Below are 27,207 nucleotides of genomic sequence, written 5' to 3' on the forward strand. Positions count from 1 at the left end.
AAAATGAAATGCACCCATTAGGCTAGCTTGAGTTCAAACACATACATATAATAAAATAAAGTCATTATGTCAGGTACAAAAATGCAATACAATTGCTCCCCAATTGCTCTTATTACGGCCTGCATTACTACGGAGACCTGGAAGGGACGTGATGGTGGGGAAAAAAATTGGTGGAGGGAAAAAAAATTGGTGGAAGAAAAAAAAACTGGGTGGGAGAAAAAAAAAAAAACAGGGTGATAGGAAAACATATTTTTAAGTTGTTTTGCGATCCCTCGCAAAGATGTTTCTCCACAAACACTTCCTGTTCACTTAATTCATGTAAACCTTCACGGTTTGCCGAAATTCTCACGTATTTTACCATTCTATCCCACTATCATCCTATTTTTAAGTATTTTCCCATATTTCTGATATATTTTTAATCTTGAAAGCACGCTGAAATTAATATTAATATGTCTGCTTTCACTTTCTTTACATTAAAGCTGTGCGTCGATCATCGCCTTTTATATGCTACATCTGAACCAGTGAATGCATGTATAAGCGCTGACTGACAGACGCGCTCCATACAAAAAACTTATCTCAGATCAGCTTCTGTACACGCCATTTATAGAGGAGCAAAAGTGCAGGACACTTTCGGATTCGGGTGTATGTTTAAACAGACAGACAAATACACTGAATAATATGAAAACATCTCCGTCCTACATGTTTTATTTTAAACAGCTAATTTTCTCTTAAATGTGCACAAACAGTTTATAAAGTAATGGAATGCTTTCATTATAGATCTGTGCATTCTTACAGAGACACCTCTGTTATCAAACTAAACAAAATGAGAGATTCATTTGCTGCTCACTTGTTTGATATCACAGGTGTCACTTTAAAAGGCGTGTAGCTGATCTGGGATCAGTTTATTTTACGGAGCGCGTCTGTCAGTCAGCACTTATACATGCATTCACTGGTTCAGAGGTTGCATATGAAAGGTGATGATCGATGCACAGCTTTATTGGAAAGAAAGTGGGATAGAATGGTAAAATACGGGAGAATTTCAGCAAAAACGTGAGGGTTTACATAAATGAAGTGAGCAGGAAGTGTTTGTGGAGAAACAGTTTTGCGAGAGAACGCAAAACATCTTTGCGAGGGAACGCAAAAAAAACTTAAAAATATGTTTTCCTATCACTCTGTTTTTTTTCTCCCACCCAGTTTTTTTTTCTTCCACCAATTTTTTTCCCCACCATCACGTCCCTTCCAGGTCTCCGTACATTAAGGTGCAAGACAACCATTCAGTTTAAGGCTGATTGTACTGGCATTATTATGACCATTATCGATCAAATGGATGGAATTTTTCCACTTTTAGCATCCATGGAACAGCTGCACGGCACTGAGAACTTCTTGGTCATAGAGCTGCTCTACTTTCACAGTTGTACTGTGCTCATGACAGATGCTAGCATCTTCCAGGTCCTCTGCCGTATCCCCAAATCCATGGTAGTGTCCATAGTGCAGATGTTCACTGGAATCTGGAGGAAATGCACCCCAGGCCGGCCGGTAAGACACACAGCTGCTTGGGCTGCCGTTGAGGTGCAGTGAGCCGCACATGTCGATTCCTGGTTCAGCTGGAATGGTCTCAACCCCATTAAAAAGAGATTCATAACATTGGCCGTTTGTGCTGAAGTTGTTGACAGTGAAACTGTTCTGATGCCCATGACCATTCCTCAAACCTGTGGCTATGGCTTCATCTGTCATTCAAAACAAGATATGTGTCAGAAACAGAACGATAAACAAATGTCTTGATTACATATTAACTTGGACCAGACCAGAGAAACCAAAATTGTACAATAACACATTAGTCTTCTTTTCATTTTTCATTGTGTGTATTTTTGCTCACACTGCATTTCGTTTTATGCAAGATTCGAGATTGTCTACTGTACTCTAACAAATGTTCACAATTTTTTTTCCTTCTTCTAATGTCCTAAAACACCTAAGTGTAAAGGTAATTCTTTAACTCAAATGAACTATAAACTGTCTTTCTAATTCAGATAAATGGATATTTCAGAGCCTCAAAGTTGTTTGCATTGACAGACTGCAGATTTGCCCCGAGAAACTTGGCGATCACAAATAAGCATACGAGTTTGTCCATAACCAGGGGCCAGGAACAGAAGTCATGGCTGTGGGGTCCAACATTTTTGGGTTGGGAGAGCGGATCCTCAATGAAACACTGTCTTCACGATGTTCAAGGTCAATAGACATTGGTGGAGAATGTCCAGTCCCACCTGATTTGATTTCAGCAGTTGATTCCACATTCATACTCTCAAGCTCCTCTCCAATTTCACTGTTTGTCCTGACTGAGGAATTCCTTTCTGAAATGAAAAATTGTAATAATTATAGCCTAGATATATATATATATATATATATATATATATATATATATATATATATATATATATATATATATATATATATATATATATATATATATATATTTTTTTTTTTTTTTAAAGACTTCCTTGATCTCATATTGCACAAGCACAATACAAATGGTACTTACTATCAGTTCTTGCTTTTTTAACATGGTTTGATTCTGTGCCGTCAAAAAATCTTTTCCTATTAGTTGTCCCATTCAAAAGACTGCGACCCTGAATGTGCATGTGGTCAGTCCCATTATGGGTGAATCCATTTAGCTGATTTATCTGGTTGTGAGCATTACAGAGGAGCTGAGCACAATCATGGAAGCCTTGTGCATGAGCCAGGTCAGCAGCAGCTAAACCATTTGCATTCTTCAAGCTGCACAGTGAGTAAAAAAAAAAAAGACAAAAAAAAAAAAAAAAAAAAAAGACAAAAAAAATTAGTTGGTCCTGGAATTGTATATTGTTATATAATGTTATAACACTTTTGGATAACATTTAAAAGGCTGAAAAGTTTTTGCATTTTGTTCTAGAAGCTAGTTTTAGGAAAGGCCCAGACAGATATTCACTCACTGCATAAGGAAAACTACTATTTTTTGGGGGAAAAAAATAAATAAATAAAATTCTTGCTAATAGAGGTTGAAATGTTTCGCAAATAGTAGGGGTTTAACTCAGGCCAGTGGGCAAATTTGGCCAGGATGCCACTGTCCATCATGGCTTCCTAACCATCCCCATATAATAATTGTCTTCATCACTCTTTAGTCTCCTCTCCACCAATCAGCTGGTGTGCGGTCTTGCGCAATATGGCTGTATGCCAATATGGTGGTGGATGAGGAGATTCCAGAAGTGCTATATAACATGCAATGATTATTATTTAAAAATGTAAGAATTATTATTATTAAAGACATTAAACAAATATGCTAAACATTTAAACTAAGGAAGTCAGAGAACATTTGCGTGTAACCAAAGTGCTAAAAGATTATCAGGCATTAGATTTCTTTAAAAGTTTTTTTTTTTGCCAGAGATTTAGCAAATACGACTAAACCCCGTCTTTGAGACATTATTATTATTTATAAATAAACATCAAGGGTCCCACTTTGTATTAGGATGCCTTAAGTAGTGTGCTTACATTTAATTATTCATTTTGTGAATGCACTGTTTGATCTAAGAAGGTAGTAAATGCTTCCAAGTATGTCAGACTAAACCTTTAAAGGTGCAGTATGCAAGTTTGACACCCAGTGGTTGAACTAGGTGTTGCACTCCTGGATCAAAACACATGCAAGTGCAGGTTGCCAGATTGAGGACCGGAGTGAGTGCTTTAAACCGTTCTCTAAATAAAAGCAACAGCTCCCGATAGGAATATTTTCCATATTAAAAGAAGTTTTTGTTCTAACCAACAGCATGAATTGATATATGAGAAATGGCTTCTATTTCTCACTGGTGAACAACAGAAAACTATGACAATGATCACCTCTGGTAAACCTCATGTGTTTTTTTTTTTTATTGTTAAATGCTACCAATGTGAGTCTGAATGCCATTTTACATGACATGTATTGCCAAATACTAAAAGTAGCAGCAGATATTTCACCTCAGATCTGGAAAATAAAATAAACCGTTTAAAATTTAACTTTAGAACACATATGAGTGATTCAGCAAGTACATTTAATAATGTTAAAGAGGGTTAATGTGTATTAAATAAATTATAAACCTTACTATTTTGTGAGTAAGTGCATATTCTGTGCTTCTGAATGGCTGTATTTAAATTTCTGTCGTGTTTCGTCTGCTGCAAACAGCCAACTTGCTTATCACTGCAGTGTTTCCCCTACTATTATATTAGGGGGCGCCCCGTCCTCCCAACGGCTTTCCCCGCCCCCTTGAAGTTAATTGTATTTTATATATAGCGCCAGATCACAACTTCTTTTAATAAACAAGCTAAATAGCCGTATGTAATATCTTATTTACACAACGGCATGTAATTACTGTCTCTACATGGTTGCGCAATTAATTTTCTGCTCTCTGAATCACTCACGGTGTAGTTCTACATAGCCACTCTCATCGCGTGAGTGATGCTCTCTTTGTTGCAAGTGCAGCCATTGTATTTTCAGTGTTTTGAGCTGCTGTGACGCGTTCGCCCATATCTAGCATCTCATCCAACCTTATGACCTCTCCCAGAAGCTTCGCGAGTCTACCACAAATTTATACTGGCTCCCTGATCCTACTCGGAAATCATGGTGATGAGAGTAAATGAGCAAGATAACAGATCACGAGAGGCACAGTGATGGTCTACGCATTACATTTGTTAGGTTAAATCAATAGAGCAGTAAAGATATCAGGGTGTAAATCCCTCTCTCTCATTGAGGAATCTGGTGTCAATAGTTGTAGACGAGCAAAATATTTGAATGGCCTTTTTACATATAACAACTGAAAGTTCTGTTTTGACAATATTGCAAATTCACTAAAAGCTGGCTTGAATTATTAGATAAATAAAACGGTTTCGAAATTGCATTGTAATTTTTTTTTTATTTGCGTGTTATATTAATTTCTGTGGCAGTTCATTCTGCCGTGGCAACCCCTGATAAATAAGGGACTAAGCCAGAGTAAAATGAATGGATGAATTATTTTCTGTAAAGCTGCTTCTGGCCATGACACGTTCACATCTAAATGGTTATAAGAGATGTGTTTAAGGTATTGTATGCAGCATCCTTGATTTTTTCTCTTAGGTAAGGCAAGATCTTCTCTTAAGGTTCATACTTAATGGGAAAATGTGCTCAATGCATTATAAAGCTTGAAGCATTAGAATCGGTGCTCAGTATCAGCCGATCACCATGGCAAGGAATCGGTACTCAGTATCGGCTACAAAAATCCTAATCGGAGCATCCCTAGCTTTGACCCAACTTGGCTGTCACAGCAGCAATACTCCCCCTGGCTGTACAAGACTGATCTTGGTAAGTCAGTAAATACACCCTTAGGAAAAAGAAATATACTTAAGTAAAGGTCAAGTATAAAAGTATACTTTATTTAGTATGTAAATAAGCCCATTAAGAGGCACCGTAGTGACAAAAGCTGCTCACTTTGTGGATAAAAATATTTTAAATCAAATAAATTTTCATTTTTAGCTTGTACGGTTGTACAGTTCAAATAATTGTTCTTTACTGCTGTCATTAAAAGAAACAAATTAACACCATGACTCCTTGCGTCTGTGGCAGTCTGAACAGCCAAGCCACGCCACGCCGCGCTCCATCAAGTATGTTTACTTACCATGTTTCTTAAATATCTGCACACATATTATGGTATTTTTATGCTTTAGAAGAGTCAAAAACATACATACAGCACCTTTAACTATTGAGGAAACATTTAAGCAAAACGTCAGTCAATGCCAGACAACTCCTACAGCTAGTAAGATATAATTCCATTATACTGGAATGAAGAATGATAATATATAGAAGTATAGGTTACTTCAGTACTAAAGCAAAAACGGTACCTTTTTTTTCCATGGTAGTACCACCTTAACTCAGTAAAAATTTGACAGAAGCTCTCATTTAAATGCATTCATGTAGACATTTATGCATATTCTCTCTGATAAGTTATGTCTGATTTTCAAACATTACTGACAGTTCAATTAAAAGCATGGTTTAATATATATATATATATATATATATATATATATATATATATATATATATATATATATATATATATATATATATATATATATATATAAATAAAAATAATAATCAAACGCTACAGGGTATCATCTGTAATGCATTAATTCAATTGTTGAAACAGTAAGGAATGTTAAATGAGTCACTAAAATAGTAATTAAGAATTGTGAAGTTTCATGTAGGTTAGAAACATTAAATAACTAATCACATTATTTGTTTTTAATTGTTAGCTTACATCTCACTCATTCAATGAATGTGTGATTTTATGGATAGTTTTCAACTCTTGAATCAATAATACTTAACACTGATCTAAATGTTTACATTAAAGCAAATACAATCCAAATTTTCCCAAACTGTGCCATTAAAATGCATTACAAATAAATTCAACTACATGCATTTGATTACACACACATAATGACAGGGATATGGTAAACCCAATGCTTAAACCCGACAAATGTCAATAGAGGTTGGACTAGTTGTTGAAAAGTCACTTCACCCCAGAATAAAGACTGTCAACCTCATGTCATTATCAATATTCAAAAGACTTTTGTTTATCTTTGGACAAAAAGTGAAGATATTTAAATAAAATCGGAAAGAAATCTCAAGCATATACATTCATAACTTTGATACTACTTATGAATTCTATTGTATGAGTTGTATAAAGCTCAACAATACCAGCTTGAAATACAGGAATAAACCTAATTTGGTTTTTGCGTAACGTTGAAGGCCTAATCCCAATTCTACCCCTTACCCTTTTCCCTTACCCCTCGTTTTGCGCGTACACACCAAGGGGTAGAGGTGTCCCAATTCTCTTTAGCTTGAAGGCGTAGGTCTAAGGGAAAGGGGTGAATAGGCCAATAGGGGTGAATAGTTTTTTTAAGGAGATCAACAAATTAGTTTTTTTTTTGTCATTATTACGACAAACAAGCACGTTTTAATATATTCATAACCGCGTTCATGTTTTACAGTCATGCTTTAAAAAAAAACAAAAAACGACAAATTTCACGACCTATAATCTCTAATAATAACTCCTGTACAGCCGTCCCACAACTTTCTGACACTTGATGGCACTCGAATACCCTGTCAGTAATGTCTAGTGGCTGAGAATGAGCTTTTTACAGTGTCTGCTAAAATGTTAATGTTGTTTTTATGTGTTTACATAGATTAATAAGGCTACTGTGTAAATGCACAGTACAGTTACGATCTTATTGCCACATTAGATCGTTATGATACCATAATATATGCCTTCAATGATTTCCTGAAGATAAATACCAAAAAATAACCCAACTGGAATAACTACAGCAGTCGCGATCTTCTGATCTCACATGAAGCAAGAGATCGCAATGAAATATGATGACTTGTACAGGTGCTGTAGTGCTGTCCCAATTTCTAGGGGTAAATTTTGAAGGGGTACAAAAATAGAATTGGGATTGGGCCAAAGATCTGAAAAGATACACATGAATGAACATCATTGGTACTCTCACATCCTAGGTTGAAATTTATCGAATATCTCGATTTGCACACACAGACAATAATCAAAACACTTGAGTTTTGAATTCCAAGTGCAGATTAATAGTTTTTATTTGTAAAATGTCATTCACAAATACAAATGACAGACACAAATGTGTATGGCAATTTACCTGAGCACTTTATTGCAGTTTGGCTAATAATAATCATACAAATTATTCCTTTGCACCAAAGCCAAGTTGGCTGCTGGCCCTGCTCATTGGTCAGGCATTGGCCAATAAAACAGCTTTACCCATCCCCCGGCCTGTGGTTCTGCAACAGGAATAACCATAGGTTCCATGTGATATCAGTGGTGCAGCTGCCATTTTTGTGACCGAACTGTGCTATGCCGTCAATCTGCTGTGGTGCTGAAATAGCTAAATTATGTTATGTTGCTTCACCAGTACACTTAACTACTTTTCATTACATAAATGTGTCCTGATGTAATTGTTAAAGGGGTGGTCCAGAATGTAATTTTAAGGCTTGGTTGTGTAAATAAGATGCAAAGCAATGTGTGCTCATGTTTCACTTGAAGGAAATCATGTTTTTTTTTCGTATTTCTCACTTTGATTATACACAGCTACTCAGCTAACATGAAAACGACTGATATACTTCCTAGTTCCTCTGAAAGGCCCACCCTCAAGTGACTCTGATGGTCTTGTTTTATAATGTGTTGCGATTCGCAGATCGGCTCCACGTCACACCCGATCTGCACGCGCGTTGTGTAAACAGCCAGTCAACCTCATGCTACAAGTGTCTGTAACAAGTGAAAATGGGGTGCGGCTCCTTTAAGAGAGTGTGTGTGTGTGTGCCATTGTGTGTGTGTTTATGTGTCATGTGTATACTATGAACTATCTGTAACACGAGAAGCGCATGTGCGCGGGAGCGATGTGTATTTTTTCTTTTTCTCTCATGCTCGGATTAAGTTATTTTCTGTGGTGACACTGGTGACAGAAGAATAAAGCACAAGTTGTGGGATGCGACCTGTGTGAGCCTTGATTGATTTTTTTGCTGCTACACAAAAGTTAGGCAAACGCTCCTGTATTTTTTTTAACAACGCATTACACGACATCTTTCACACATATTCGGAATATGCCCGTGTAAGTAACATGAATCGTTCACATATCTTTTGCGACTTCATTATCTAAGATGTAAAACGCATGGAAAAGCTGCCTATAGAGAAACAATGCAAAGTCGCGCACACACAGAGAGAGGCTGCACGCGCCGGTAAAGTGTGTGTTTATAGCAGTTTGACTGATAAATATGAATTTGTAGCTAAATTGTTAGCGGTGGTGAACATCATTTCCTGTTGTTTACATCTTTGCTACAACATACCGTTAAGGCTAGACACTGTACATGTCATAATGAATTTTAACAAATAAAAACACTTACAGGTCGTGGCTCAGAGTTCACAGCGTCTGCTTGTAGCTGCTCCATCTTTGAGGAGATTTTAACCGAATCCAGCACTGAACTGGGAGAGATTCTGGAAGCCGTTTTGTCAAATCATGCTTGCTATGTATTTTATAATTCTCTGGAACATAATTAATATTGAACTGTAAGCACTTCTGTTTCTGTGTCGTGTCCTTTGGAAGCCCAAATACAGAAACAGAGAAGCTCTGTGGAAATGGCAGGATGGCTACATTACACATCAACTAAAGTTTAAAATATGATATCATAGTGGACCACCCCTTTAATAATGTGCTTTACCAACAAGCTATCCAGTTTCGTGATCATGCTTGCGCTACTCATCTAATGTTAACCCTTTGTGAAGACAGCATAAACCAAACCACTTCATTCTCTTTGTTGCTGAATTAAAAGTATGCTGTTTTTGTTATAATCACGGTTAAGCAAATAAAAATGCTTTTTAACTTTTAAACAGTCTTACTCTTATTTACACAACATTAAATTATAGACTATGCTGTACTTGTAGTATTTTCCACTGTCATAATTGCAAACGTGTATAGTTCAGTGCTGGATTGTAATCTAATTTAATTAACAGACCGTCATTCACCCCTGCTGTAGATCACTGTGGTGAATTTAGGAATCCTGCCCAGGATCTGTTTTCTGTATTTGTTGACATGCTTGTGCGTTGCTCTTTAAGAGCATGCTCTTCCTCACTTGGGTCTGTGTCAGAAAAACACGAGCACCATGTGCGATCTGCCATGTTTATGACACAAATAAATATCGTGGATGTCATGTTAATTCCTGAGATCTATATCACTTTCTGTGATAAGGTACACTTCAACTACAAATACAATTTAAATGGTCCCAATGTGTAATAGCGATAACCTTTACTGTAAAGCTCTGAAAGCTTCGCTGCTGTTTGAAGCGCATAGTGAACAACTTATATACATTTCACCAGTGTTGGAGGTTATTGTTAAACTCTATGGTTCAGCAGATCACCAGAATGTATTTTCTTTAAATACTGTTTTTGGGTGAGTTTTCTGATCCCCAGTAATAGGCTGTATGTCCTAAAGTTTGTGGCCACAGCAAACAGTGGGGAAGCTGTGAATAAATGTACAGAAGAAAGTTAAGACAGACATGTCACAGATTTGAAAAAAAAAAAAAAAAAAAAAAACAGGTCGAGGTATCATCAGAAGCATCATAACCAGTATTTGTTTATTCTTTAGCAAAATATCGTCTTCATTTTGTCTCATTCAAATGCGCTGTGGTTGAGTGTGACCGTATTAGACACAAATATGGCAGCAAGCTTTTTGGTCCCCATGAATAGCAAAATGTGTACCAAAAGTTAGAGTGTGAGGATTTGCCCATGTACGGTCAAATCTGAGAGGTTGTAAGTGCCAACTTGTGGTTGTACACAGGGCTTGACATTAACACCCACCAAATGCGGGTAGATTTCAGCTGTGGGTGGGTGGGTTAGACAGCCTTGCCACTTTAGTTTAAAATAATTTAAAAATTTTAGTTTTCTTAAAAGCAGGGTTCGATGGCCCTCAAGCATCACCACGTCTGACAAAAACAACTGTGTTTGCACAAGCAAAAAAAAAGCAGGTGAATATTAGGAGTGAGAATCACAGGTTAACTCACGATACAACATTATCATAATATTTTGTCCCAAATATTGATATATCTCGATAATCACGATATCAATTATTCTGCGATATATCACAAGATGATCCACGATCACAAGAATGATCCAAGATATCACAATATTTATAAATAAGAAAAAAAAATAAAAATCCACCAAAAAGTTTTTGCATTTCTTTTGATAACAGCACATTTTATAAAATTCCCTGATATTTTCAGCCAAAGTTCATAATATCATCTGACTTTCCCAAGGTCTGCAATGGTTAAATAAACACAAGACCCTTCAAATTATACGTTCATCTGTTGATAGCTTTATCTAATGAAAATTTGGCGAAATGCAATAGTTTGAGCACATATTCCTGTATGAAGTCTCAAAGCACTGACCATGGGCATGTGCAATCAATCTAGCGAACTGAAAGCGGGTCTGTAAGGAAGTAACTAGCAGAAGATTGGGGTGAGCTGGATGTCTGAAACACAAACACCTGGTCCTGCTTTAACAGAAGTAGGTATCCATATGCCTGAGATTTTCTGTCAGTGGTTTAAAAGGACGACAGTGCGTCTCTGATATATTGTTTATCCGCCATTACTGGATGCACTGGGTGAACTGCAGCCAAAATGGTAAACCACAGCAGTCAGTGTAAGACTGCTTCATTAATTTAGATCTTTTGTAAATTTTATAAATATTGATACTTGGTGCCAGAGTATCGATAATGTATTGTGGCTGGAAAGATCACAATATATCAGCAAATTTTGTCCCACCCCTAGTGAATACCAAATGAGAGGATTACATAGGCTATCCTCAGTCATAAAACAGGGCTTTGATGTCGCGTGCACAGGTGATGTGATGCTTTCACGTGCCTGTTTCCTTGCGCAAAGCAATCGTGCCTAGAAAAGCAACTGGTGCGATCGGTTCTCTTTGAAATAGGGAAAAAAATAAAAATAAAATAAAAATTGCTTTTGCAAATAGTCTTTTTGTAAACAGCATCAGCGCTTGCCGCTTTTGTTTTAACCATTCTTTGAACAGATTATTAATGGGCCTAACGCTAACTGTGTGCATGTGATCATCATTTCATTATTACACATGGTATGTCTTTTACATGCTTTATTTTGCTACCAGTTATGTTTTATTTATGGTTTAATTATCATCCTCTACAACAACATTGCTTTTATAGTAGATTAACTTATTAATTTCATTTATGTTAACTGGTGATCTTGGACCTTTAGCCAGGACAGACTACTGTGAATACTTTTAGATACATGACAATAATTATTTTTAAATAATAACAACAATAATAACAAATAATAACAATGATTATTATTAAAATGTTAATTGTTTTTATTTTAAGAAAAGTTTTGTTGAATAAAAAAAAAAAAAAAATGTAAACAGATATATTTCGCTTGTTTTAAAATGTTCTAATTATTTAAAATTTATGGCTAAGATTTTATTTATTTATTTTTGGACTGGCCAGAGGGAAAAAAACAAAAAAACAAAGGCAAATCCTAGGTGTTGAGCCCTGAAAAGTAATGTGAAATAAGGTGAAACCACAACCCATTTGCTCCTGCACATTGAGCAAGGTCATACACAACACACAAAAGAGTGTAATGAATGAGGCGGTATAACACAAAATCGATATTAAGTAATTTTAGCATGCCAAAGTCAAATTTATGCATATAAAATATATTTTCGCAACAACTAAATTGTGACTAGTGAAAACAGTAAGTGGCTAGTAATGTTGAAAAACTACTAGCAACAGTGGCTGGTCATCAAAGAGTTAGTCAAGCCCTGGTTGTACAACGAAACTGCAATATAGTGCTCAGATAAACTTGCTGTACACATTTGTGTCAGTCATTTTGTATTTGTGAATGACATTTTACAAACAGATAACTACTAATCTGCAACTTCAAATTCAAAACACAAGTATTTTGATTATTGTCTGTGTGTGCAAAATTGAGAGATTCAGTTATTCACATCAGAGCTGGGAGTGTAAATTTCAACCTATACATACAAGTATTATCATCAGAGATTCTCACATTTAGATTTGCAAGCTCTTGAGGTTTGTTACTGATTTACCTTCATACCTAAACCTCTTTGAATAAACAAAACCTGTAAAGTAGTGTTCTATCCTGATAAATGTTTATATGTGAACAAAAATTCTATTTATATCTGTTCATTTTATATAATCAAATCTCTCCCAAACTCTTGGATGAAACCACCAGGCAGACATACTCGGTCAGTTTAAATCTAGACAAAAGACAAATCTATTTGCACTAGCATACATGCAAATCCCAAACGCATTACTTTGAAATCTAAATTCTACAAAGGGTAACTGTCGGTAGGTGAGCACCACCTTGTGGTATCATCAGAGAGAGAATCGAAATAATTTTCCAAACCTTTTTAAAAATCAGTTTCTCGCTGGGTTAATGATCTCCCCAATCCAATGCAAATTTTTGAATTGCTGGCAGCATTTAAAAGCAGCTAAAACTCAGCTCTTTCATGAGCACCTAATTACATCATCATAAAAAAAAAAAAAACACTTTCCTTAATCCCTACCTGATCTAGCTTGTTTTTTTAAACATCACAATGTTTTAAGTCACTTTGGATAATCGTCTGCCAAATGACTAAACATAAAATGTAATCAAATAAGGTCACAAAGCTGTTCAAGTCTGGATATTTCCAATAATAATAAAAAAATGTAATGAACAAAAACAGGACAATTTTAGATTGTGTTACAATATCATCATGTGATTTTTGATCATCTATTCTTACAAAGGTTTGTTTAGAGTTTAAATTATGACAGCTTTCATTTTGGGGTGAACACCATTTAATATCATCTGGCATTGAAAGAGATATTTGGATAAATAGAAGCAGGTTTTAATACATTCTTTGTATTGTTATTTTCAAAATATCATATTTTATTAATGCTCAAAGGGATAGATCTCCCAAAATTAAAATTCAGTCATCCTTTACTCATTCTCAAGTTGTTTCAAACCTGTTAGAGGTTCTTTCTTCTGTTGAACAGAAAGGAAGATATACTAAAGAATGATGGGGACAAAACTGTCATTGACATGACTGGTTTCCAACATTCTTCAGAAAATCTTGTTGCATGTTCAACAGATAATAACTAGATATTAAAGTTTGAGGACAAACTTTATGGTGGCTTGAAAAGCCGAGTCTGAATTAGCATGTTACTAGCATGAATTAGCAAGTAACTAGCATGATTCTAACATAAATTAGCATGTAACTAGCATGATTCTAGCATGAATTAGCATGTTACTAGCATGTTTCTAGCATGAATTAGCATGATTCTAGCATGAACTAGCATGTTACTAGCATGTTTCTAGCATGAGTTAGCATGTTACTAGCATGTTTCTAGCATGAATTAGCATGTTACTAGCATGATTCTAGCATGAATTAGCATGTTACTAGCATGTTTCTACCATGAATTAGCATGTTACTAGTATGATTTAGCATGTTATTAGCATGATTGTAGCATGAATTAGCATGTTTCTAGCATGAATTAGCATGTTATTAGCATGATTCTAGCATGAATTAGCATGTTACTAGCATTATTCTAGCATGAATTAGCATGTTTCTAGCATGTTTCTAGCATAAATTAGCATGTTACTAGCATGATTCTAGCATGAATTAGCATGTTACTAGCATGATTCTAGCATGAATTAGCATGCTATTAGCACAATTCTAGTATGAATTAGCATGTTTCTAGCATGATTCTAGCATGAATTAGCATGTTACTAGCATGATTCTAGCATGAATTAGCATGTTACTAGCATGATTCTAGCATGGATTAGCATGTAACTAGCATGATTCTAGCATGAATTAGCATGTTACTAGCATGATTCTAGCATGTTACTAGCATGTTTCTAGCATGAATTAGCATGTTACTAGCATGATTCTAGCATGAATTAGCATGTTACTAGCATGATTCTAGCATGAATTAGCATGTTACTAGCATGATTCTAGCATGGATTAGCATGTAACTAGCATGATTCTAGCATGAATTAGCATGTTACTAGCATGTTTCTAGCATTAATTAGCATGTTACTAGCATGTTTCTAGCATGAATTAGCATGTTATTAGCATGATTCTAGCATGAATTAGCATGTTACTAGCATGAATTAGCATGTTACTAGCATGTTTCTAGCATGAATTAGCATGTTATTAGCATGATTCTAGCATGAATTAGCATGTTACTAGCATGATTCTAGCATGAATTAGCATGTTACTAGCATGATTCTAGCATGAATTAGCATGTTACTAGCATGATTCTAGCATGAATTAGCATGTTACTAGCATGATTCTAGCATGAATTAGCATTTTACAAGCATGATTCTAGCATGAATTAGCATGTTACTAGCATGATTCTAGCATGGATTAGCATGTTACTAGCATGTTTCTAGCATGAATTAGCATGTTACTAGCATGAATTAGCATGTTACTAGCATGATTCTAGCATGAATTAACATGTTACTAGCATGTTTCTAGCATGAATTAGCATGTTATTAGCATGATTCTAGCATGAATTAGCATGTTACTAGCATGTTTCTAGCATGAATTAGCATGTTACTAGCATGATTCTAGCATGAATTAGCATGTTACTAGCATGATCCTAGCATGAATTAGCATGTTACTAGCATGTTTCTAGCATGATTTAGCATGTTATTAGCATGATTCTAGCATGAATTGGCATGTTTCTAGCATGAATTGGCATGTTATTAGCATGATTCTAGCATGAATTAGCATGTTACTAGCATGATTCTAGCATAAATTAGCATGTTACTAGCATGTTTCTAGCATGACATAGCATGTTACTAGCATGATTCTAGCATGAATTAGCATGTTACTAGCATGATTCTAGCATGAATTAGCATGTTATTAGCATGATTCTAGCATGAATTAGCATGTTACAAGCATGATTCTAGCATGAATTAGCATGTTACTAGCATGATTCTAGCATGGATTAGCATGTAACTAGCATGATTCTAGCATGAATTAGCATGTTACTAGCATGTTTCTAGCATGAATTAGCATGTTATTAGCATGATTCTAGCATGAATTAGCATGTTACTAGCATGTTTCTAGCATGTTTCTAGCATGAATTAGCATGTTACTAGCATGATTCTAGCATGAATTAGCATGTTACTAGCATGTTTCTAGCATTAATTAGCATGTTACTAGCATGTTTCTAGCATGAATTAGCATGTTATTAGCATGTTTCTAGCATGAATTAGCATGTTACTAGCATGTTTCTAGCATGAATTAGCATGTTACTAGCATGATTCTAGCATGAATTAGCATGTTGTTAGCATGATTTAGTATGTTTCTAGCATGATTCTAGCATGTTACTAGCATGTTTCTAGCATGAATCAGCATGTTACTAGCATGATTCTAGCATGAATTAGCATGTTACTAGCATGATTCTAGCATGAATTAGCATGTTACTAGCATGATTCTAGCATGAATTAGCATGTTACTAGCATGTTTCTAGCATGAATTAGCATGTTACTAGCATGTTTCTAGCATGAATTAGCATGATATTAGCATGATTCTAGCATGAATTAGCATGTTACTAGCATGATTCTAGCATGAATTAGCATGTTACTAGCATGATTCTAGCATGAATTAGCATGTAACTAGCATGATTCTAGCATGAATTAGCATGTTACTAGCATGTTTCTAGCATGAATTAGCATGTTACTAGCATGTTTCTAGCATGAATTAGCATGTTATTAGCATGATTCTAGCATGAATTAGCATGTTTCTAGCATGAATTAGCATGTTACTAGCATGTTTCTAGCATGAATTAGCATGTTATTAGCATGATTCTAGCATGAATTAGCATGTTACTAGCATGAATTAGCATGTTACTAGCATGATTCTAGCATGAATTAGCATGTTGTTAGCATGATTTAGTATGTTTCTAGCATGATTCTAGCATATTACTAGCATGTTACTAGCATGTTTCTAGCATGAATTAGCATGTTACTAGCATGATTCTAGCATGAATTAGCATGTTACTAGCATGATTCTAGCATGAATTAGCATGTTACTAGCATGTTTCTAGCATGAATTAGCATGTTACTAGCATGATTCTAGCATGTTACTAGCATGATTCTAACATGAATTAGCATTTTACAAGCATGATTCTAGCATGAATTAGCATGTTACTAGCATGATTCTAGCATGGATTAGCATGTTACTAGCATGTTTCTAGCATGAATTAGCATGTTACTAGCATGATTCTAGCATGAATTAGCATGTTACTAGCATGATTCTAGCATGAATTAGCATGTTATTAGCATGATTCTAGCATGAATTAGCATGTTACAAGCATGATTCTAGCATGAATTAGCATGTTACTAGCATGATTCTAGCATGGATTAGCATGTAACTAGCATGATTCTAGCATGAATTAGCATGTTACTAGCATGTTTCTAGCATGAATTAGCATGTTATTAGCATGATTCTAGCATGAATTAGCATGTTACTAGCATGTTTCTAGCATGTTTCTAGCATGAATTAGCATGTTACTAGCATGATTCTAGCATGAATTAGCATGTTACTAGCATGTTTCTAGCATTAATTAGCATGTTACTAGCATGTTTCTAGCATGAATTAGCATGTTATTAGCATGTTTCTAGCATGAATTAGCATGTTACTAGCATGTTTCTAGCATGAATTAGCATGTTACTAGCATGATTCTAGCATGAATTAGCATGTTGTTAGCATGATTTAGTATGTTTCTAGCATGATTCTAGCATGTTACTAGCATGTTTCTAGCATGAATCAGCATGTTACTAGCATGATTCTAGCATGAATTAGCATGTTACTAGCATGATTCTAGCATGAATTAGCATGTTACTAGCATGATTCTAGCATGAATTAGCATGTTACTAGCATGTTTCTAGCATGAATTAGCATGTTACTAGCATGTTTCTAGCATGAATTAGCATGATATTAGCATGATTCTAGCATGAATTAGCATGTTACTAGCATGATTCTAGCATGAATTAGCATGTTACTAGCATGATTCTAGCATGAATTAGCATGTAACTAGCATGATTCTAGCATGAATTAGCATGTTACTAGCATGTTTCTAGCATGAATTAGCATGTTACTAGCATGTTTCTAGCATGAATTAGCATGTTATTAGCATGATTCTAGCATGAATTAGCATGTTTCTAGCATGAATTAGCATGTTACTAGCATGTTTCTAGCATGAATTAGCATGTTATTAGCATGATTCTAGCATGAATTAGCATGTTACTAGCATGAATTAGCATGTTACTAGCATGATTCTAGCATGAATTAGCATGTTGTTAGCATGATTTAGTATGTTTCTAGCATGATTCTAGCATATTACTAGCATGTTACTAGCATGTTTCTAGCATGAATTAGCATGTTACTAGCATGATTCTAGCATGAATTAGCATGTTACTAGCATGATTCTAGCATGAATTAGCATGTTACTAGCATGTTTCTAGCATGAATTAGCATGTTACTAGCATGATTCTAGCATGTTACTAGCATGATTCTAACATGAATTAGCATTTTACAAGCATGATTCTAGCATGAATTAGCATGTTACTAGCATGATTCTAGCATGGATTAGCATGTTACTAGCATGTTTCTAGCATGAATTAGCATGTTACTAGCATGATTCTAGCATGAATTAGCATGTTACTAGCATGATTCTAGCATTAATTAGCATGTTACTAGCATGTTTCTAGCATGAATTAGCATGTTACTAGCATGTTTCTAGCATGAATTAGCATGTTTCTAGCATGAGTTAGCATGTTACTAGCATGATTCTAGCATGAATTAGCATGTTACTAGCATGATTCTAGCATGAATTAGCATGTTATTAGCATGATTCTAGCATGAATAGCATGTTACTAGCATGATTCTAGCATGAATTAGCATGTTACTAGCATGATTCTAGCATGAATTAGCATGTTACTAGCATGATTCTAGCATGGATTAGCATGTAACTAGCATGATTCTAGCATGAATTAGCATGTTACTAGCATGTTTCTAGCATGAATTAGCATGTTATTAGCATGATTCTAGCATGAATTAGCATGTTACTAGCATGATTCTAGCATGAATTAGCATGTTACTAGCAAGTTTCTAGCATGAATTAGCATGTTACTAGCATGATTCTAGCATGAATTAGCATGTTACTAGCATGTTTCTAGCATTAATTAGCATGTTACTAGCATGTTTTTAGCATGAATTAGCATGTTATTAGCATGATTCTAGCATGAATTAGCATGTAACTAGCATGATTCTAGCATGAATTAGCATGTTACTAGCATGATTCTAGCATGAATTAGCATGTAACTAGCATGATTCTAGCATGGATTAGCATGTAACTAGCATGATTATAGCATGAATTAGCATGTTACTAGCATGTTTCTAGCATGAATTAGCATGTTATTAGCATGATTCTAGCATGAATTAGCATGTTACTAGCATGATTCTAGCATGAATTAGCATGTTACTAGCATGTTTCTAGCATGAATTAGCATGATTCTAGCATGAATTAGCATGTTACTAGCATGTTTCTAGCATTAATTAGCATGTTACTAGCATGTTTCTAGCATGAATTAGCATGTTATTAGCATGATTCTAGCATGAATTAGCATGTTTCTAGCATGAATTAGCATGTTATTAGCATGATTCTAGCATGAATTAGCATGTTACTAGCATGATTCTAGCATGAATTAGCATGTTACTAGCATGTTTCTAGCATGAATTAGCATGTTACTAGCATGATTCTAGCATGAATTAGCATGCTACTAGCATGATTCTAGCATGAATTAGCATGTTACTAGCATGATTCTAGCATGGATTAGCATGTTACTAGCATGATTCTAGCATGAATTAGCATGTTACTAGCATGTTTCTAGCATGAATTAGCATGTTACTAGCATGATTCTAGCATGAATTAGCATGCTACTAGCATGATTCTAGCATGAATTAGCATGTTACTAGCATGATTCTAGCATGGATTAGCATGTTACTAGCATGATTCTAGCATGAATTAGCATGTTACTAGCATGTTTCTAGCATGAATTAGCATGTTACTAGCATGATTCTAGCATGAATTAGCATGTTACTAGCATGATTCTAGCATGAATTAGCATGTTATTAGCATGATTCTAGCATGAATTAGCATGTTACTAGCATGATTCTAGCATGTTACTAGCATGTTTCTAGCATGAATTAGCATGTTATTAACATGTTTCTAGCATGAATTAGCATGTTGTTAGCATGATTCTAGCATGAATTAGCATGTTTCTAGCATGAATTAGCATGTAACTAGCATGATTCTAGCATTAATTAGCATGTAACTAGCATGTTACTAGCATGATTCTAGCATGAGTCAGCTTGTTTCTAGCATTAATTAGCATGTTGTTAGCATGATTCTAGCATGAATTAGCATGTTACTAGCATGACTAGCATGTCACTATCGTGTTGCTAGCACCTTTCTAGCAAGATTAGCATGTCAGTAGGATGTTAAAACTGTTAGCGTGTGTTAGAATAGCTAGTCACAGTCTCTGGGACAGTTGCTAGGGTGCTGAAATTGGTTGCTAGGGAGTGGCTAGTAAGTTTAAAGGTAATCAGTGATTGGCTGCTGGCTAGACTGAGTTGAATGAGGCCAGACTCTAGTCTGTAGGACAGTCTGATGCAGAGTTATGAGCTCACAAAGGTTGATCCAATGTTAAGTAAATGGGAGTCTTTTACAATGGAAGTCTATGGGACAGTTGCTAGGGTGCTGTAAGTGGTTGCTAGGGAGTGGCTAGTAAGTTAAAAAGTCATCAGTTATTGGCTGCTGGCTAGACTGAGTTAAATGAGTCCAGTTAGAAGTCTGTAGGACAGTCTGATGCAGAGTTATGAGCTCACAAAGTTTGACCCAATGTTAAGTCAATGGGACTTTTGGGATTTTTCTGGGTCGTTTTTCGGAAAACCCAAGGTCGGATCAGTTAGAAAAGATATAGCAACCCGAGTCAGACCAGTTTGAAGGTTTGACGAAAGTTTGAAGTATGTAGCTTGAAAGGCCTAGGAGGAGATACACTTAGAAATTAGTCTCAGAAGAATAAGAAGAAGAAGAAGAAGAAGAAGAATAACTAGATTATTAAAGTTTGAGGACAAACTTTGAGGCTGGCTTGTGAAAGTCTGTTGGTAATAGTTTATTTAGTTTAAAGTAGTTTTAAAAAGTACGAAAGATAGATAGATAGATAGATAGATAGATAGATAGATAGATAGATAGATAGATAGATAGATAGATAGATAGATAGATAGATAGATAGATAGATAAAACAGTAGATAGATAGATAGATAGATAGATAGATAGATAGATAGATAGATAGATAGATAGATAGATAGATAGATAGATAAAACAGTAGATAGATAGATAGATAGATAGATAGATAGATAGATAGATAGATAGATAGATAAAAACAGTTGATAGATAGATAGATAGATAGATAGATAGATAGATAGATAGATAGATAGATAGATAGATAGATAGATAGATAGATAGATAGATAGATAGATAGATAGATAGATAGATAGATAGATAGATAGAACAATTAGCATGTCATTAGCATGATTCTACTATGAATTAGCATGTTATTAGCATGATTCTAGCATGAATTAGCATGTTACTAGCATGATTCTAGCATGAACTAGCATGTTACTAGTATCATTCTAGCATGAATTAGCATGTTACTAGCATGATTCTAGCATGAATTAGCATGTTACTAGCATGATTCTAACATGAATTAGCATATTGCTAGCATGATTCTAGCATGAATTAGCATGTTACTAGCATGATTCTAGCATGAATTAGCATGTTACTAGCATGATTCTAGCATGAATTAGCATGTTACTAGCAAGATTCTAGCATTAATTAGCATGTTACTAGCATGATTCTAGCATGATTTAGCATGTTACTAGCATGATTCTAGCATGAATAAGCATGATTCTAGCATGAATTAGCATGTTACTAGCATGATTCTAGCATGAATTAGCATGTTACTAGCATGATTCTAGCATGAATTAGCATGAATCTAGCATGAATTAGCATGTTACTAGCATGATTCTAGCATGAATTAGCACATTACTAGCATGATTCTAGCATGAATTAGCATGTTACTAGCATGATTCTAGCATGAATTAGCATGTTACTAGCATGATTCTAGCATGAATTAGCATGTTACTAGCATGATTCTAGCATGAATTACCATGTTACTAGCAAGATTCTAGCATGAATTAGCATGTTACTAGCATGATTCTAGCATGAATTAGCATGTTACTAGCATGATTCTAGCATGAATTACATGTTACTAGCAAGATTCTAGCATGAATTAGCATGTTACTAGCATGATTCTAGCATGAATTAGCATGTTATTAGCATGATTCTAGCATGAATTAGCATCGTTCTAGCATGAATTAGCATGTTACTAGCATGATTCTAGCATGATTTAGCATGTTACTAGCATGATTCTAGCATGAATTAGCATGTTACTAGCATGATTCTAGCATGAATTAACATGTTACTAGCATGATTCTAGCATGAATTAGCATGTTACTAGCATGATTCTAGCATGAATTAGCATGTTACTAGCAAGATTCTAGCATGAATTAGCATGTTATTAGCATGATTCTAGCATGAATTAGCATGTTATTAGCATGATTCTATCATGAATTAGCATGTTACTAGCATGATTCTAGCATGAATAAGCATGATTCTAGCATGAATTAGCATGTTACTAGCATGGTTCTAGCATGAATTAGCATGTTACTAGCATGATTCTAGCATGAATTAGCATGATTCTAGCATGAATTACCATGTTATTAGCATGATTATAGCATAAATTAGCATGTTACTACCATGATTCTAGCATGAATTAGCATGTTACTACCATGATTCTAGCATGAATTAGCATCGTTCTAGCATGAATTAGCATGTTACTAGCATGATTCTAGCATGCTTTAGCATGTTACTAGCATGATTCTAGCATGAATTAGCATGTTACTAGCATGATTCTAGCATGAATTAGCATGTTACTAGCATGATTCTAGCATAAATTAGCATGTTACTAGCATGATTCTAGCATGAATTAGCATGTTACTAGCATGATTCTAGCATAAATTAGCATGTTACTAGCATGATTCTAGCATGAATTAGCATGTTACTAGCATGATTCTAGCATGAATTAGCATGTTACTAGCATGATTCTAGCATGAATTAGCATGTTACTAGCATGATTCCAGTATGAATTAGCATGTTACTAGCATGATTCTAGCATGAATTAGCATGTTACTAGCATGATTCTAGCATGAATTAGCATGTTACTAGCATGATTCCAGCATGAATTAGCATGTTACTAGCAAGATTCTAGCATGAATTAGCATGTTACTAGCATGATTCTAGCATGAATTAGCATGTTACTAGCATGATTCCAGCATGAATTAGCATGTTGCTAGTCATTGCTAGCATGTGAACCATACAGGATTTATGGTGTGCTAGCATGAGTCAAATAAGCCAACCCCCGCTTCTCTACGATGTTCTGATACTGAGATATAGCTGCTGTTATATCGTTGCTAGGTTAGTCTGTTTTGTTGCTATGGAGTTGATTGACAGCTTAGACTGATGATGTATCAAAGCTTCTTGCCAGTATGAACAGTTAAAAACAACCCCCATGTCTCTATAACACTGCAGCAGGACGATATCAATCTGGGCCTCTATAATGGCAGTCTATGGGACAGTTGCTAGGGTGCAGTATCTGGTTGTTAGGGTGTGGCTAGAAAGTTAAAGGCCATCAGTGATTGGCTGCTGGCTAGACTGAGTTAAATGAGCTCAGCCATTAGTCTTTATGACAGTCTGATGCAGAGTTATGAGCTCACAAAGTTTGATCCAATGTAAAGTCAATGAGCATCATTTGCAATGGAAGTCTATGGGACAGTTTCTAGGGTCCAAAAGTGGTTGCTAGGGCGTGGCTAGAAAGTTTAAAGCTCATCAGTTATTGGCAGTTAGGTAGTCTGAGTTAAATGAGCCCAGTTAGAAGTCTGTGTGACATTCTGACGCAGAGTTATGAGGTCACAAAGTTTGACCCCATGTTAAGCCTATGGGATTTTTTCGGTGGTCCCGGGACGTTTTTCGGAAAACCGAAAGTCGGATCAGTCTGAGGAGATATAGCAATCCGAGTCCGAATAGTTCGGAGGTCTGGTGCGAGTTTGGTGGTCATAGCTTGAAAGCTCTAGGAGGAGATAGAGTTAGAAATTTAGTCTCAGAAGAAGAATAATAAAAAAAAAAAATAAAATAATAATAATAAGTTTAAATAGGATAACAGTAGTCTGGCTTGCTGCACAAGCCAGCCTAATAAGTTTAAGATAGATAACAGTATGCTGGCTTTTCAAGCCACCATAATAATAATAAGTTTAAGATAGATAACAATATGCTGGCTTTTCAAGCCACCATAATAAGTTTAAGCTGGCTTTTCAAGCCACCATAATAAGTTTAAGATAGATAACAGTATGCTGGCTTTTCAAGCCACCATAATAAATACATTCACAAGAGTTAAGAACCACGTAAATGTTAATGAATAGTGAGAACTATAATATTTGGGTGAATATCCCTTTGTTTTCTAACTCCTTACTGATTTATTGCCAATTGTTATTGAGCCCAACCCCCCCTCCTTTATCCTTGTTAGCTGAGAAATTAACTGCAGGATACGCAACAAAACATTAATGTCTAGACAAAGCATGCAGGTCTAAATGCTATCATGACCGTTTTCCTAGAATCAAAACCAATCACCACATGAAATACCTCGACAGATTGCCAGTGCGTAGATACTGAAGGAAGCGATAGTGTGAACGCTCATTGTAAGGGTGTTTCGTTGAAGGCAGCAGTTTTTGGAATGCTTCCCTCCCTTTTCTGGGCTTTACATGAGAAAATCAAGTGATGTTCAAATTCAACCGCTGCAAAACATTGAGATATGTAGGGATTTTCCTTCTCTGTAACAGTTCACAATGGATCTTCATTAAGTTTTGTAAACATGCTACTTTCATCTGAAAGCTCACAGATTATTCAAAAAAATGAAAAACGAACTACGATGGTCTACGATGCATAAAAACAAGCAGACATTCAGTGTTGAGACATCTTTGCCTGTCCTGCATCAAGTTTTCCTTAAAACAATCTTTCTTAGAGACATATTTTTCCAAATATATAATACATCACGGCTTTTAAATTACAGTCACATATTATATAACTAAGGCTGTCAAAGATTAAGAAGATCTTTTTAAAATGTAACATTAAAATGAATGTTTTTCTCAATTTGATAGCATTCAGCTTTTCCAGTATGGCTACTGCATTTGGGCAAATTAGTTAAACCCTTGACAACAAATTACTTTTCTTGCAAGCTTAGATACAATTGATAAACTAATTTACCAATAGCAGGGCTCAACAATAAGAACTGCCCGATGGCCGGGGGCCAGTGTAAGAGACGGGCGAGACAATTGACAAGATGGTTACTGGCCCGACTGGGCCTGTGCTGCCTTGTCACTAAAGTTTATTTTGGCTGCGACTGTTTGTTAATTGCATGCAATGAAAAAAGGGGGTCGCCCAGCAGATATCAGATGGCACTCTGTGGCACTGCAGAAATATGAACAGTGCCATACATTTTAGAATTGTAAAAATAGCCTATAGATTTCTGTCAGGGTACACAAAACCTGCGCCACATAAAATTGTTGCCATGCGACAATGCCATGCATTTTACAGCAAAATGTTCGCTGTATGCACGGATTTCGGATACATTCACGCAGAATGCATCTTTGCACCAAAAAACGCCAAATGCAGCACTCAGGAATGGTTTAAAACAGTTGACATGTCAACTTGCTGTAGTAAACAAATTCTGCAATGTCCGCCCCGCCTTCAAGCTCTTCTTATTGGCCCACTGCTCTACAACAGAACGTGAATGGATTGGTTAATATCAGCTGTCAATCACTCAATTCAGAAGACAGAGAGCTACAGCTGCAAAAATGTAAAGGTCTGGATTTGAGAGAATGAAAACAACACTGACAGATTTTGTTGTAGAAACCGCCTAGTTACAAATTATGGCACATCTGATCAATGATCATGTGGTGAATGTTAATCCGCCGTTGACACTTTTCGAAGAGTGGATAAAAGATCTCCAGTGAGTTAAAGTCCGCTATGAAAATGACTAAAGCCATTCACCGTAAAGCCGGTAGGATGGAGTTTTCAGGTAACAGCGTTTACCACATCTACACATTAAGCACAAGATGTTGTAATAATAATAATAATAATAATAATAATAATAATAATAATAATAATAATAATAATAATAATAATAAGTTATCAGATGAAACTGAAATCAATTTAATCCTTTTTTGATAATGACAGCTGTTTTTGTACACTGTAAAAAGTGCTACACTCAAAGTTGGTTTTATATACTTTAAATAATTGCAATCTAGTTAATTATATTTGTTTTATACCAAAAAATTTCAATTTGCTAATTCTTTACTTAAAGTAGATCAGTTTTTATATAACAGTATATTTTAAATAAAACTAATGTAATTTATTTGAGTTGACACAGACAATTTATTAGAGCAGCTGTAGATGTGTGCAAGTCTGTTCATCAAACGTGATTTTAATAATTCTGCGTGACCCCATTTTCACTGCCCGCCACTTTCCAGACACACGCAGCATCTACAAGGGTCGACATTTACTGCTCGCAGCAGCGGATCTGATTAACACGGTAAGTTGCAAATGTAGCCGAATGGCAAAGTCATGCTAAACAGCCGACTTCACTAGGCAGGTGAGGTTTTAGCTTGTAAATTGTACTGTAACGTCAGGTAACAGACTGCTCTCACATGGAAAGCTAAGTTGGCTAACGCTAACCAACGCTAGTTCATGCTAACGATTAAAAGTGATAGTGTAAGGATGCCTATATCTCTCCATAATATTAAACCCTGAAAACGGTTATGGAGCTCCACACGAGACAAGACCATGAGAATGGTCAAGCACTAAAACAATAAACCTTCTAATCTGAGAAGAAGATCAGCTAGGAAACCAGTTGTTCGGGTTGTCTCGATCTTGCATCCTGAACCCCCCCTCTTTGCCCTGGAGTTTACTGTAAGGATGGTTATATTTCTCCATAATATCAAATGCTGAAAACTGCTGTGAAATTCTCTAAAGATCAGACCACGAGAACTAACATGCTGTAAAACAATAAACTTTATAATCTTCAGAGAGGATCTCGAGAAAGCCATCTGGACATTTGACCCATCACCTATCCTCAGGCCCTCTTACCCTCCCCAGTTATACGGCCTGGGTCATTAAAAGGTTACTCAGGAATGACCAGATTTCAAGCTTCTATGGTGAAATGATATAAGATGTATATTTGCAGTATTTGTGAATTTTAACTTGTCATGCTTAGTGTCATTTTAAATGTCTCTGTGTGACTGGTAAAGTGGTCTTAATTTCACTGTAATATTTTACAATCTCCCTTATATCAGTTAATTTGGGTTTTGACTTTGATAAGATCTTTGC

The 27,207-nt window shown here is 35.6% G+C and overlaps 2 protein-coding genes across 2 annotated transcripts in view; both read right to left on the bottom strand.

The window, feature by feature from the left end:
- The window catches only part of LOC130229873 (ankyrin repeat domain-containing protein 10-like), a 3,135-nt gene extending 356 nt beyond the window's left edge, over positions 1–2,779 (bottom strand). Inside the window, exons 1-3 of the mRNA XM_056458895.1 lie at positions 2,537–2,779; positions 2,262–2,348; positions 1–1,727 (exon numbers count right to left, since the gene is read on the bottom strand). The exon at positions 1–1,727 is cut by the window's left edge and continues 356 nt beyond it. Of these exons, the coding sequence (XP_056314870.1) occupies positions 1,345–1,727; positions 2,262–2,348; positions 2,537–2,636 (570 nt within the window). The 5' untranslated portion in view covers positions 2,637–2,779 and the 3' untranslated portion in view covers positions 1–1,344. The remainder of the gene's footprint in view (positions 1,728–2,261; positions 2,349–2,536) is intronic.
- A 4,036-nt stretch (positions 2,780–6,815) lies between these two features.
- Positions 6,816–27,207, bottom strand: part of LOC130220959 (ankyrin repeat domain-containing protein 10-like) — a 26,645-nt gene continuing 6,253 nt past the window's right edge. The window contains exon 3 of the mRNA XM_056453245.1: positions 6,816–6,887. Coding sequence (XP_056309220.1) covers positions 6,816–6,887 — 72 coding nt within the window. The remainder of the gene's footprint in view (positions 6,888–27,207) is intronic.

Source organism: Danio aesculapii, chromosome 1, assembly GCF_903798145.1.
Source record: "Danio aesculapii chromosome 1, fDanAes4.1, whole genome shotgun sequence".
Taxonomy (NCBI): Eukaryota; Metazoa; Chordata; class Actinopteri; order Cypriniformes; family Danionidae; genus Danio; species Danio aesculapii.